Here is a 12900-nt window from a genome sequence, read left to right as displayed (position 1 = left end):
CGCCTGGCTGTGCTACCTGTCCCCACGCCTCCCAGGAGCATGTCGGGGCGTCAGGCATGTGACGGCAGCAGGCATGTCAGGGCGGCAGGCATGTGAGGGCAGCAGGCATTTCAGGGTCACAGGCATGTGGGGGCAGCAGGCATGTGAGGGTCACAGGCATGTGGGGGTCACAGGCATGTGAGGGCAGCAGGCATGTCAGGGTCACAGGCATGTGAGGGCAGCAGGCATGTGAGGGTCACAGGCATGTGAGGGCAGCAGGCATGTCAGGGTCACAGGTATGTGAGGGTCACAGGCATGTGAGGGCAGCAGGCATGTCAGGGTCACAGGCATGTGAGGGCAGCAGGCATGTGAGGGTCACAGGCATGTGAGGGCAGCAGGCATGTGAGGGTCACAGGCATGTGAGGGCAGCAGGCATGTGAGGGTCACAGGCATGTGAGGGCAGCAGGCATGTGAGGGTCACAGGCATGTGGGGGTCACAGGCATGTGAGGGCAGCAGGCATGTCAAGGTCACAGGCATGTCAGGGTCACAGGCATGTCAGGGCGGCAGGCATGTCAGGGCAGCAGGCATGTCAAGGTCACAGGCATGTCAGGGTCACAGGCATGTCAGGGCGGCAGGCATGTGAGGGCAGCAGGCATGTGAGGGCAGCAGGCATGTCAAGGTCACAGGCATGTCAAGGTCACAGGCATGTCAGGGTCACAGGCATGTCAGGGCAGCAGGCATGTGAGGGCAGCAGGCATTTCAGGGTCACAGGCATGTCAGGGTCACAGGCATGTCAGGGCGGCAGGCATGTCGGGGCTGCAGGCAAGGACGCTGCAGGACTCCGGGCCAGCCCCGCCCAGGGCCAGCTCCAGGTGGGGCACAGGGAAGAGGCCTCTGCAGCCGGACTCCCAGGATGCCGGGGACAGAGGCAGACCCCAGTGAGAGAGACACCCCAGGGCCGCGCCAGCCCCGGTGCAGGCGCCGCGATGAGCACTCCGTTGTCACTGGGCAGTGAGGGTCAGACTCACAGCAAGGCCACACACCTGGGGGTGGGCACTGGGCACAGCACAGCCCACAGCAGCAGAGGACCTGAGGCCCAGCCAGGCCCACGCACTCGCCCAGGGCCACCCCGTGCATCCGGGGGAGTCGGTGCGAGCCCGGCCTCCAGCAAATGACTGACAGTTGGCATTGGGGTCTATACATGAAAGGCAGAGACGCTCCAATAGAACAAAGAAACTCATCCCTTGCTCTGAGGTCACGTGGCTGGGGGGAGGGCTGGGCCCCAGCGTCCCCCAGAGGGAAGCCCCACCACAAAGCCCTCAGCCCAAGCACTGAAAGGCTAGAACAGGCTGATTAGCTGCATTTGCATATGCGTTCCCAGCTCTGACTGCTCAGGAAATATGAGCCTGCGATGCTTTTAACAACACGGACTTATGCACATTTAGATCCTCCTCAGTGGAGCTGCGGCTGCCTCTGGAAGGGCTCCTGATGGCACCAGGCACCTGCCTGTGCCGCCCGGGACTGCGCTCTGCCTGGAAGCAGACAGGTCCTGGCACTGGGCACACCCGTCCACCGCAGGGCAGAAACTCACATCTGAAAACCGCTCCGAGAGAAACCATCGCCTGACTACGCCCGGCTCCCTCCACGCTCGTCTGTTCCACAATGAGGGGCCCAGAGGCCGGCCAGGGCGCTGGGAGGCTGGTGTTTGGAAACCTCAATGCTGACCCTGGAGGGGAGCCCGAGGCTGCCCAGGCGCTGTCCTCATCTCTGCAGCCCGGACCCCGCGGGAGGAGCAGCCCCGGCAGCTCTGCGCTCACTCGGCCCTGCGAACGGGCACAGGCGCTTCCCTGGTCATTGACTAAAGGTCTTGGGAAATTGGATGCAAACCTTGACGCTGGGGACACACGGGCGACTCTCAGGTTAACTTCCTCTCTCAGCTCTCCCAGCTCATGAAGGAAGGGAATGAGGTCCTACCTCCGAGGAGTCTGTAAATCCCAGGCTCGCTCACCAGGGCACAGGGGCCCCCCACGGGGGGGGGAGCAGATGACGGCCCTCCCACCCCGCAGGGCATTCTAGGTGGAAGAGACAGGTGAGGGCGCTATTTCAGTTCAATGTCCCTGTGCTCACGGGGTGCTGCAGGGGCACAGGGTGGGCGGGGCAGCAGTGGAGAAAGGGGTCCCAGTGCCTACTGTGACCCATCCCTCCTTAGGCCTGGCAGTTGCCATCATGGATGCCTGCCCTGCCCTTTGCCCCGTGCTCTTTGCCCTCGGCCTGGTAAGGGGGCCTCTGTAACCAGGAACACAAGTCAAGACAACTGGGGCACTGCCAGGCCGGTGTGGCTCAGTGGTTGAGCGTTGACCTATGAACCAGGAGGTCAGGGTTTGATTCCTGGTCAGGGCTCCATCCCCAGTAGAGGGCGTGCAGGAGGCAGCCGATCCATGATTCTCTCTCATCATTGATGTTTCTCTCTCCCTCTCCCTCCCTTTCTCTGAAATCAATGAAAATACATATATTTTTTTAAAGACCATTAGAGCACTATCTCAGCACCAGGGTAACCAGGGGTGCAGAGGACACACCCCGCCCCTCCCGCCCCCGGGGCAGCACAGAGCCACGCCCACAGCTGTGCTGTGACTGAGCCACCCGTGCTCCCTGACAGTGTGGAACCTGTCCTTGTCCAGGATAGCCGGCCGGGCCTGGGGGACCGGGAAGTACTCAGCCATACAACAGCCCCGCACCCTTCCGGCAGCAGGCCTACCGGCTCCTCTGTCGCCTGTCGTGTGAGCTGGCCCCAGACACCCCTCCTGCCGGAGCAGTGGCCGAACGGGGCAGCTGGGGCGGCTCCGCCAGGCCCTTCCTGGCCATCTTGTCCCTCTGTCCTCATGGCCGACCATCGTCCATCCCCTCACGTAAGGGAGGGGGCTGAGTCCTCCCACCCACGTCCAAAGGGAAGTCCAGCCCGAGGGGCCTGGGACGGAGTGAGCACGGCCAGGCCAGGGGAGCCCCGCTTGGACCCCCAGCCGGGGCGGGGCCCAGCCTCTGAGGGAGGTCCTAGGGGCTGTGAACAAAGAGTCAGAGACTACAGCACAGAGAGGGCAGAGCTGAGCCACGCCCCACACGGGGACCCACCCACCCTTCCTGGGGGTCCGCCACCCTGGGGAGCCTGTGGACCCTGAGCGAGACGCTGAGGGGCCATGTGCTGGCCCACAGCCACGCGGCGCGGGCTCCCAGGCCACCGGGCAGGGCAGCAGCGCCAACCAGGCATGCGGGCTCCCAGGCCACCGGGCTGGGCAGCAGTGCCAGCCAAGCGTGCGGGCCTCACACTCTGGCTGCCCCCGCGGGAGCCGCCTGCCAGCCATGCCTGAGAGATGCCTTGCTGACGCCCAACAGCACTCTACGGCGTGCTCTAGAGGCGGCCTGCCCACAGCCACGTGGGCAGTGCCCAGCTAGAGGCAGACTCGGCGCCGCCAGAGCCCGAGCAGACCAGCGCCCACGCTTCCAGAGAATCCAGGCACATCCCTTCCTGCCAGCACCCAGCCCGGGCGCAGGAGGGAGGCTCGGGGCAGCACTGGGGGGAACGCCCTGTAGACCCGTGGCCGGTGCCACCTCCCTCCCGTGGGGGGTGCCCGGGTGCTCGGAGCCTCGTGCGTGGGGCCCTGCCTCGGGAGGGGGCGCCCCAGACGGACAGCGAGTGACCAGATCAAAGCCGAGGCGACGAGCTCCCGCTTCCTGTCCGGTGACTGACAGCCGCCCGCAGAGCGGTGCCTGCGACGCCCTCGGCCGGGGCAGTGGACGTGTCTGAATCAGACGCCAGGCCTCGGGGTCCCACGGGAAGGAGCTGGGAACAGCTGAGCCGAATGAAGCCACCCTGCAGGCTCCCAGAGGAGGCAGCTCTTCCTCCAGGCTGTGGCTCCTCAGCGCCTCCCACCCCGGCCGTGGGGCCTGGGCAATTTCAGTTTCAATGAGTTAAGATGAAGTAAATTTAAAAACCAGTTCGTCACATTTTTCAAGTGCTGAAGAGCCCCCCTGTGCCTGGAGGCTACCCTACGGGCCTTTCCATCTTCCAGAACCTCCCATGGCACAGCTGCTCTGGACTCTCCCGGACTCCCCTGACACACAGCCAGTTTCCCTCCTCCTTCTCCAGGGGCCAGGCTGCCTCCCTTCTCCTCTCTCTCCCTCCCAAGGCACAGGCCTCCTTCTTTATCTGAGCGATACTTGTGTGCGTGTGTGTGAGTGTGTGTGCATGTGTATGCGTGTGTGTGCGTGTGTGTGCGTGTGTGTGCATGTGTGTTCACCCAGTCGTCACTGACGGACACTCAGGGGGCCTCCACACCTTGGCCTCTATGAATAATGCTAAGAACAAGTGGTGTAGCGATCTCTCTCGGATCATGTCCTTTCCTTTGGATAAACAAATCCAGCAAAGGTCAATGTGCAAACCCAGTTCCCATGCACTAACAACGGACTGTGGAAGAGGAGCTGAGAACACAACCCCATTTACAAACGCATCACAAACTGTGAAACGCTCGGGGCATGTTTACAAAGAGACCAAGCACGTCAGGGAACGGCTGACGGGAAGAGAAGCGAGAGTCAGGGAGGAAGAACATGGAACCGGAGCAGGGAGACCAGAGGAGCAGCTGGGACAGGAGCAGGGAGACTGGAGGGAGCAGCTGGGACAGGAGCAGGGAGACTGGAGGGAGCAGCTGGGACAGGAGCAGGGAGACTGGAGGGAGCAGCTGGGACAGGAGCAGGGAGACTGGAGGGAGCAGCTGGGACAGGAGCAGGGAGACTGCACGGCCCGGGGAGCAGGGGCCACCTCCCTGCTGTTGGGCCATTCCTGGCAGTTTGTGCACTTTCGTGCCATTTTCATGCTGTGATGACGCACCTCGTTCACTTCCGTGCCGCTACCTCGCCTGGGGCTGGGACTTATCCATCTATCTGATGCTTATCCAGGACCCTGGGCACGCCCCCAGGTGCCTGCAGGGGCCCAGCTAAGAACCCTGGGCCAGGGCAGTGCTCGCCGAGCCCATCCACTGAGTACTATGTCCTTTCATTGCCAAAGACGCAATACAATTTCATGGTCCGAGGGCCTGTAACATAAAATACCCCGATTTTTAAGATACGAGAGGGTTTACGACCAGGGGACATCCGTTCAGGAAGGAGTCCATGGTACAAATGAATCAACTCATGACAACATTTAATTTCAGGAAAATTAACTCCATCAAGAAGCCCGGCCAGCACGTAAATGTGAACGCCTATTAGGTGTCTCAGCGAGCAGTGAGGGGCCTGGGCGCACAGTCCATTCTCTGGCTCCTCCAAGCGCGATGCACTTCATACCCAATTGGCCGTAATGGACAGCGCTCCAGGCGCTCGGCGTTCCGCGAGGGCAGGGCGGGACCGGGCCCATGTTACGGCCGTGGTTACGGGAGGTTAAGTTGTTCCCAAGGCCTGGCCAGCAGCACAGGCCGTTCTCCGCTTCAGGCCTGAGAAAAGGCCGTATGTCCCAACAAACGCCAGTGCCCAGAAAGGCTGCGGCTGCCGAGAACCCAGAAACTCCAGCCAAAGTCGGGTCGGAGGCCATCTCCGGACGCAAGGATGTCCGCAGCGAGCAGCCTCGGGGTAAAACAGCGCGGAGGCAAGCCATGTGCAAGCACACAGGGCCGGCGGCGGAAGGAGACTCGTGGAAAAAAGTGGCGAGGAGGCCCTGCGGCCAGCACCAGCGTGCCGGTCCCACGGGAAGAGCCATCGTCCAGACCGAGGCCGCCTCCGTGAAGAGGGAGGGGTGAGCTGAGACCCTTCCAGCAGCCTGAGGCCCAGCCTCCCACCCCTCTCCATACCATCCACCAGGCTGCGGGGCCAGCGACTCAGGGGCCACACACAGCAGCTCCCGCTCCGTCTTTGCAGGCAGCACCCCCACCCCAACCCCCGCCCCATTGGCGCCTGCTGTCCGCGAGTCACCCGCAGCCTGGCCTGGGCTTCAGCAATCATCGCCACCGAGATGGGAAGGTAGATAAGCAATGGGACCCTCGGGAACAGAGGTGGTTTGTTCCAGAAAACACGTCTCCTGAGCAATGGACTCCATCAGGAGGGTGGAGAGGGGGTGCACGCTGCACTGGCCATCACGAGGTTTTTAAAGTCTTTATTATAAGCAGCTCGGAGCGCAGATGGCGTGAGTGTGAGCGCCGGGGCAGACGTGGCTCAGACCCAGCGCAGTCACCAGCGTTCCCGCCATCCCCCGGGAGGGAAGCTCGCTACAGACACAACCTCAGAAACGGCTCCTGCTTTCCGTCACTCAGACGAGAGCCTCAGAAATGGGCCCGAAGGCCGCGGCGCGCAGCCGAGCGTGCGCAGAGCTCACCTGGTAGGTGTCCCACAGGCGGATGGTGCAGCGCAGGGGCACCTCCCTCATCAGCAGGTTGTTCATCCAGCGGAAGGCGAACTGCAGGTACCGCACCTCGTGCTGCTCCAGGTGCCGGTGCACTTGCTCTGCGGGACAGACAGGCCGCTGTCAGGAGCCTCGCCTGCACCCATCTCTGAACCACCCGCTCCGACCACCACCAGGGACCCGGGGGAAGCCCACACCTCACACCAGCAGGACGCCCACAGACGGAGCACGGGCACAGGCCCCTCTCCGCGCGAGGCAGGCCCACCAGACAGGCTGGAGGCGGAGTGACTGAGAGGGAGAGGTGAGCTCGCCAGTTGCAGGACGACATCCATCTCACCCACAAGTGCTCCGGACCCAGATGCTGAGTGCCAAGCGGGCATGGCCTCGGGCCCTGGGCAGGGGCCTCTGGGCTCCAGGTTTGGGGCCCGGGGAGGACGGCTGGGCCTCTGAGGAGAGCCGGGTTTACCAGCCGCATTTCCCTGGCGCACGACCTCCCACTGGGGACAAGCGGCTCATCCTCAGCGGCTGCAGTGGCACTCACAGCCTGAGTCCCCGCACCCCAGCCCGGCCCTGCCCCTGCCAGGCGAGCGGTCAGCAACCAGCCCTGGTCCCAGCAGACCCACAGGCGACTGTCCCTCAAACCCTGCAGGGCCCCCAGGAGGCGCTGGAGGAGCCGGCTGTGTGCAGTGGAGGCGGGAAGAGCAGGTGGCCGGACACCTGAGAGGCCGGGACACGCACGCCTCTCCCATCAGGTGTGGGTGAGATGAAAGGAGACCCTTCAGCTCCTCCCCAGGACCCAGAGGGCCAGAGGCTGGAGGCTCCCACACGGGTGGGCGGCTGGGTGGAGGCAGGGTGGGTGATAAAGGTGAGTGAGTGGAAGGGATGACATGGGAGGGAGGAAGGAGGAGGAGGGTGAGTGGACAGGCAGGTGTGGGAGGGAGGAGGGAGGGAGGAGGGTGAATGGATGGGCGGGTGTGGGAGGGAGGAGGGAGGGAGGAGGGTGAATGGATGGGCGGGTGTGGGAGGAGGAAGGAGGAGGAGGGTGAATGGATGGGCGGGTGTGGGAGGGAGGAGGGAGGGAGGAGGGTGAATGGATGGGCGGGTGTGGGAGGAGGAAGGAGGAGGAGGGTGAATGGATGGGCAGGTGTGGGAGGGAGGAGGAAGGAGGAGGAGGGTGAATGGATGGGCGGGTGTGGGAGGGAGGAAGGAGGAGGAGGGTGAATGGATGGGCGGGTGTGGGAGGAGGAAGGAGGAGGAGGGTGAATGGATGGGCGGGTGTGGGAGGGAGGAAGGAGGAGGAGGGTGAATGGATGGGCGGGTGTGGGAGGGAGGAGGGAAGGAAGAGGAGGGAGGTGGCCCCATGAGCCCACGACGATGGTGGGAGGGGCACGCAGCCTGCAGACAGGGCCTCACAACCTCTGTGGAGCATCTGGTTGAGGGAGTGACTTGCTCGGCCGGAAGGCAGGCATTTTATTCGGGGTCTGAGCACAGACACTGACGTTCAATAGAGACAAGGAAGCCGAGTCCCGCGGAGGGAGTGGAGGGAGCAAGCCCACGGCCTGCTCGGAGACTAAGGCCCTTGAGAGCCGCAGGGCGTGAGGGCCGGGCAGCGGGCAGGTCACCGCCAGCCCGTCCACCCGACACAGCAGCGCCTGCCTCCAAGCTTCGCGGCCGGAGCTCAGGTCCTGCGAGGGGCCAGGTCAGCACGCCCACAGCCCCCCACCAGGCTCCCGGGAGAGAGGCTCCGTTCACCCATGAACCCCGTCCGGAGGCCTGTCCTCAGAGTGACCGCTATCCAGTCCCTTCCCCCCGACCAGCCGCTGAGCAAGAGGCATCCCAGGCCATAGTGGCTGGGAGGGGCTGGGACTGGGCTCTGTGGGGGAGGGGAGGGGGCAGGTGAGCTGTGGGTCCTGAGGCACCGAGCCGCACCCCAGGCCTGCGAGCCTGAGGCCCACAGCGGAGCCGGGCGTCAGAGCACCGGGACCTTCCCGGGGGGGGGGGGTGGGGGGGGGGGCTTCGCACCACCTGGGCCAATGCAGGGAGAGCGGGGGCGGGGGTGAGGGCGAGGGCTCACTGGGGGAAAGCTCAGCCGTCCTCTGCCCTCCCCGCGTGGAGTGACCAGCGCCGAGGCCGCCCGCCCTGACCTGAGAGGGACACTCTGTGGTGAGTGAGTAAAACCACGCACAGCCCTCCAGCGCCTGCGGCCGGGAGCAAAAACGACTGGGGAGCCGTTTGAAAGCCGATGACGGCTGCCTTGTCCGCAGGTCGAGGGGAATGGCTGCAATTGGAGTCTCCTTGTTTAGTTAAGGAGTCTCCGCGGCAATAAGCGCTGAGCACGCACCTGGGGGAGGGGCATCTGAAGGGGAGCAGCCTTCTGCCTTGAGCTGGGGCCAGCCCTCGCCCTCCCGCCATGCACAGGCGCCCAGAGCGGCTGAGCGGGCCCTGCCGTGTCCTGAGGGCCCGGAAGGACAGGCCACAGGTGCAGAGACAGAGCCTCCCACACCGCCAGGCTAGAGCCCTCATGGAGCCCTCACTGAGCACGAGGCATCCAGGCCATAGCGGCTGGGGAGGGAGATGGGGAGGAGGGCCACGTCCATCAATGCTCCCCAGCCCAGAGCCGCTCCTGTGGGGATCGCACTGTGGCTGTCTGTGGGGACGGCGCCACACGGGAGGGCGGGGGTGCACGAGCACGGAGGCAGGGCTGGGGTGCAGGCCCACGGCCACGGCCACAGTGCACAAAGCACACACTCTGCACATTCAGGGAGCCGTGGCCACGCTCACACGGGCTCTTTATGGACGACCACCCCCTCCTCCGGACCTCGCTGGCCGGCTGCTGTCACAGGTCGCCGCCTGGTTCTGCACTGTGTCGCTGTGTCAACGCTCTGTGCACTAAGTCAACAAACTACCAGGAGCGCGCGCTCGGTGGGCCAGCACCCTCTCTCCACGTCACGTCATTAAACTCCACTCCCACACGACCGTCAGCACAAGAGGGGGTTATTCTAAGGTGAAGGGGACAGCCTTGCGCAGCCCCCACTTAAACAGAAAGCACAACCTAAGACGGCCGAGCACACACTTTAATCTCCCCGTAATGTGGAAGATGTTATTTCCAGACCCGGCAATTAACTAGACCCCGTGGAGAAATCAGGCCAGCATCCCTGACAGCAGCGAGTGCACAGGCGGGAACGGAGGCCCAAGGGCACCGGGAGTGCGCACCTCGCCAGGCGGTGGCAGCCCCGGCTCCAGAGCGAGGGCTGCCCACTCAGCGCTCCCGACTGATTCCCTCACAGGACTGTGTCCTGGTTCTGCCCCTCAGGAGGGGGCGCTGCTGCCCCAGGGCTGGCCTCGGGGGTGCACGCTGCTGCCCCGGTGGGGCCCAGGCTGAGCGAGGAGCCTCCTGCCACCCTGCAGGTGGGCAGAGTCCCAGGTCCCACAGCCACCGCCCTGCCCGCCCCCGCAGAGGCCTCGGGAGGCTCACCATCGATGCGGCCCACGAGCTCCTCCAGCATCCTCACTTTCATCTGGATCCCGGGCTGCGCGAAGGTGTAGTTGTCCTGAGGGGAGATAACAGTGACGTCACACACACAGCCGTGCGGCCTTCCAGGGGGACGCGCAGGGGGACACGTGTGCCCACAGGCCAGGCTGCGCACACACCCTGGCAGTGCCGGCGAGGGCGATTCCGAGGGCCAGTCCGCCCTCTGATTCAGAGGCCAGCACCATCCCAGGAGCAGTGAACAGTGTCCCTGAGAGGGGGGGACACACCGACGAGGACACTCGGGCACTGAGGGGCAGCTCGCTTCAGGAAGTGCCTGCTGGAAGCGGACGGCGACCGGCCCGGCGCTGGCAGTGCCACGTCACGCCAACAATCCGAGGGCCAACAGCACGGTCCCTGCCCGGGGAGAGCGAGCGTGTGGCCACTCCCCATGAACGCGGTGACGACACTCACAGACGGAGGCAGGAACACCAGTCTAAGCCCCAGGGGGGTCTCAGGTCAGACGGAGCTGGCGTGGGAGCCTGCGACCTCTCTCGGCTCCGCCTCCTCGTCTGTGCCTGGGAGAACGGGGCTGCCCGCCAGGCCCACTCCGAGGCCGGCACTGCCATCACCCGGAGCCCAGTGCGGCTGGAGGGCAGCGGCACCCTGTCCCCCCGGCTGCCCCACACCACGGCCCTGGCCACAGCCACACCCTCAGCCAGCGCTCAGCATGTTCAGAATGAGGCGGCAGCTGGCCTGCGGGAATGGACCTGCACGCGCCAGTGGTGACGGAGGGCCGGAGAGCACCCCCAGTGCCACGCTCACCCTGGGACCTGCAAAGGGAGCGGAGGTGCCAGCCAATGAGCAGGACGTTGCCCTCGGCCAGGTGTGGACCCTCCCTGCTGGGAGACATGTCTTCCCCGCGGCTGCAGGCTGAGACCGGGTGCTTCTGCAGAAGGGGGCACGGCCAGCCAGCGCCTGGTGGGCAAGCACCACCGGAAGCCGCTCTCCCTCTGCCCGGCGCCTGGCGAGCGTGGGTCCACAACCTGATGCGAGTGGCTGGGCTTGTTCACAGTGGGCGGGGCCAAGGAAGGGGCGGGGCTGACTTTAGGGCTTTCAGAGGAAGGAAGCTGACGAGAAACTGAGCTGAGGCCTCCTTCCTACACAACAGGGTCAGCGTGTTGAGGTTACATCTTGGACATAAAGGTCCTTTGAGCCTCACACTGCCCAGGGCATCTGGGCACTTACAGCATCACTCACAGGCCACACAAAATCATCAACTTAAAACTACCCTCTATTTTGGTCAAACATTTAATTAACTCGCCTCTAATGCCTTGGCAGGGCCAGGCCCATGACTGTGCGGGCCTTCCTCAGCCCACAGGCCGGACGCCCCCACCCCTGCTGCAGATCATGGGGCGCCTGCTGCCCACAGGGGCGACAGCAGGGCCCGCATGCAGCACGGGCACGAGGGCTGCTGGCCTCCCGTGACGGGCAGGGGTGCGTGCAGCGCTCAAGGGGCCGCCCCCTTCCCACTCGGCATCCAGGGCCCAGGAGGGAAGTGGGGGCGACCTGGATCTCACGTGGTGACTGTCCACGCAGGTCGCTGCTCTGAGGGGACAAGCCCATGGAACTAGGAGATCCCAAGCCTGGAGGCGGGACGAGGGAGCGCGTGGCCGGGTGTCACTCACAGGGCCACCGGCTCGGTCCGGGCGGAGAGGCTGCCCTGCAGGCCAGCGGCAGTGTCCGAGGCCGAGGGCCCCATGAGCACATGCTCTGCGTCTAACACGGCCACGCCCATGGCCACGCCCACTCTGGCACGGGCACAGGCACAGGCACAGGCACGCTTCCGAGCCAGAGCGGGCGCCGCCACAGAGCCAGGAATGCCTGCGAGACCACTGGACCGTTTCTCCAGAAACGGAAATGCAGGGCTCAGGCGCCACTGCTTTCTGGGAGATTTCTCCCAGCGGATCCCAGGGAGGACTCGGGACTCCAACGCCCTCCTCCCCCATCTCTGCCCCTTCTCTGCCCCATCTCTGCCCCGTCCCTGCACAGCCCTCCATGATCCTGGGCATGCGGGGCGGGCTCTCCCGGGGGGTGACTGCTGCACACTGATCTCCTGAGAAGTGAGGGCGGCCAGAGGCTGGGGTGAGGGACAGGACTCGGGGCGCCGAGGAAGTGTGTGCGTCAGGGAGACCTGGAAGGCCCGCTGGCTGAGACAGAGCCCAAGCTGAGGACAGTGAGCGCTGGTATCCGTGCACTTTAACAGGAGGCACAGCTGGGCTTGGTCTGAGCGCACAGGGCTGGCCATGAAGACTTGCTTTCCCGCTGGAGCGCAGGGAGCAGGGGGAGGGACACCACGGGTGGCGGCTGTGCTGGAAGCTCATGCGCGGCCACTGGACCTGGTGGCGGGATGGCTGGGGGCTGGGTGGACGCAGGCACATCAAGGAGGAGGAGTAAAGGACAGAGTGGCCTGGTGGCCTCGGGCAGAGGCGGAGCAGTTTAATGGTCAATCCTGACGTACTCAGAGGCACACCTACCCGAGGCCCCAGGCGAGCGCTCAAGGGCAGGGTGCACTGAGGCAGCCTGAGGCCGAAGGCCCCTCCTCGCTGCTCCAAGGAGGCCACGACCCTGGCTGACCAGGGGCCTCGTGAGCACCACAGCGAGCTGAAATAGCTGGGGGGCAACACCCCCAAACGTGGGGGCTGCTTCTAATGGGGGGGACGCAGTTGGTGCCACTCCCGCACCTTCTCCATCCCCAGAATGTCCACCCCAAAGGCACCTCATGCATTGCTGAACCTGGGAGGGTCAGCCCTCTTTCCACCTGAGGGGGCCGTTCCCCAGGAAGGCTGTGCACCCCAAGGCTGTGCCCCGGGGGCACTGCTCCCCAAAGGCTCTGCTGCCCAGGGGATGGCCTGCCTGGCCCGCGCTGGCTCTGATGGGGGAAGCATGATCCTGGGGCTCAGCTGGCCGGTTTCCTGGCTCTCACAGGAGACGGCATTTCCACCTTCTCGCTGAGCAGGAACAGCAGTTCTTCTCTGGTCTCCACCTGCCACGGTTTTGTTTCTCAATCTG

General features: G+C 64.7%; 1 protein-coding gene across 1 annotated transcript in view; it reads right to left on the bottom strand.

Annotated features, from left to right (window-relative positions):
* Positions 1-12900, bottom strand: part of TBC1D22A (TBC1 domain family member 22A) — a 123196-nt gene that overhangs the window by 18224 nt on the left and 92072 nt on the right. Inside the window, exons 10-11 of the mRNA XM_070411319.1 lie at positions 9835-9910; positions 6333-6460 (exon numbers count right to left, since the gene is read on the bottom strand). Of these exons, the coding sequence (XP_070267420.1) occupies positions 6333-6460; positions 9835-9910 (204 nt within the window). The remainder of the gene's footprint in view (positions 1-6332; positions 6461-9834; positions 9911-12900) is intronic.

Source organism: Myotis yumanensis, unplaced genomic scaffold, assembly GCF_028538775.1.
Source record: "Myotis yumanensis isolate MYYU_CA2020_CCGP unplaced genomic scaffold, mMyoYum1.0.hap1 SCAF_3, whole genome shotgun sequence".
In the NCBI taxonomy this organism is placed as follows: Eukaryota; Metazoa; Chordata; class Mammalia; order Chiroptera; family Vespertilionidae; genus Myotis; species Myotis yumanensis.
This window is presented reverse-complemented; position numbering and strand designations above follow the sequence as displayed.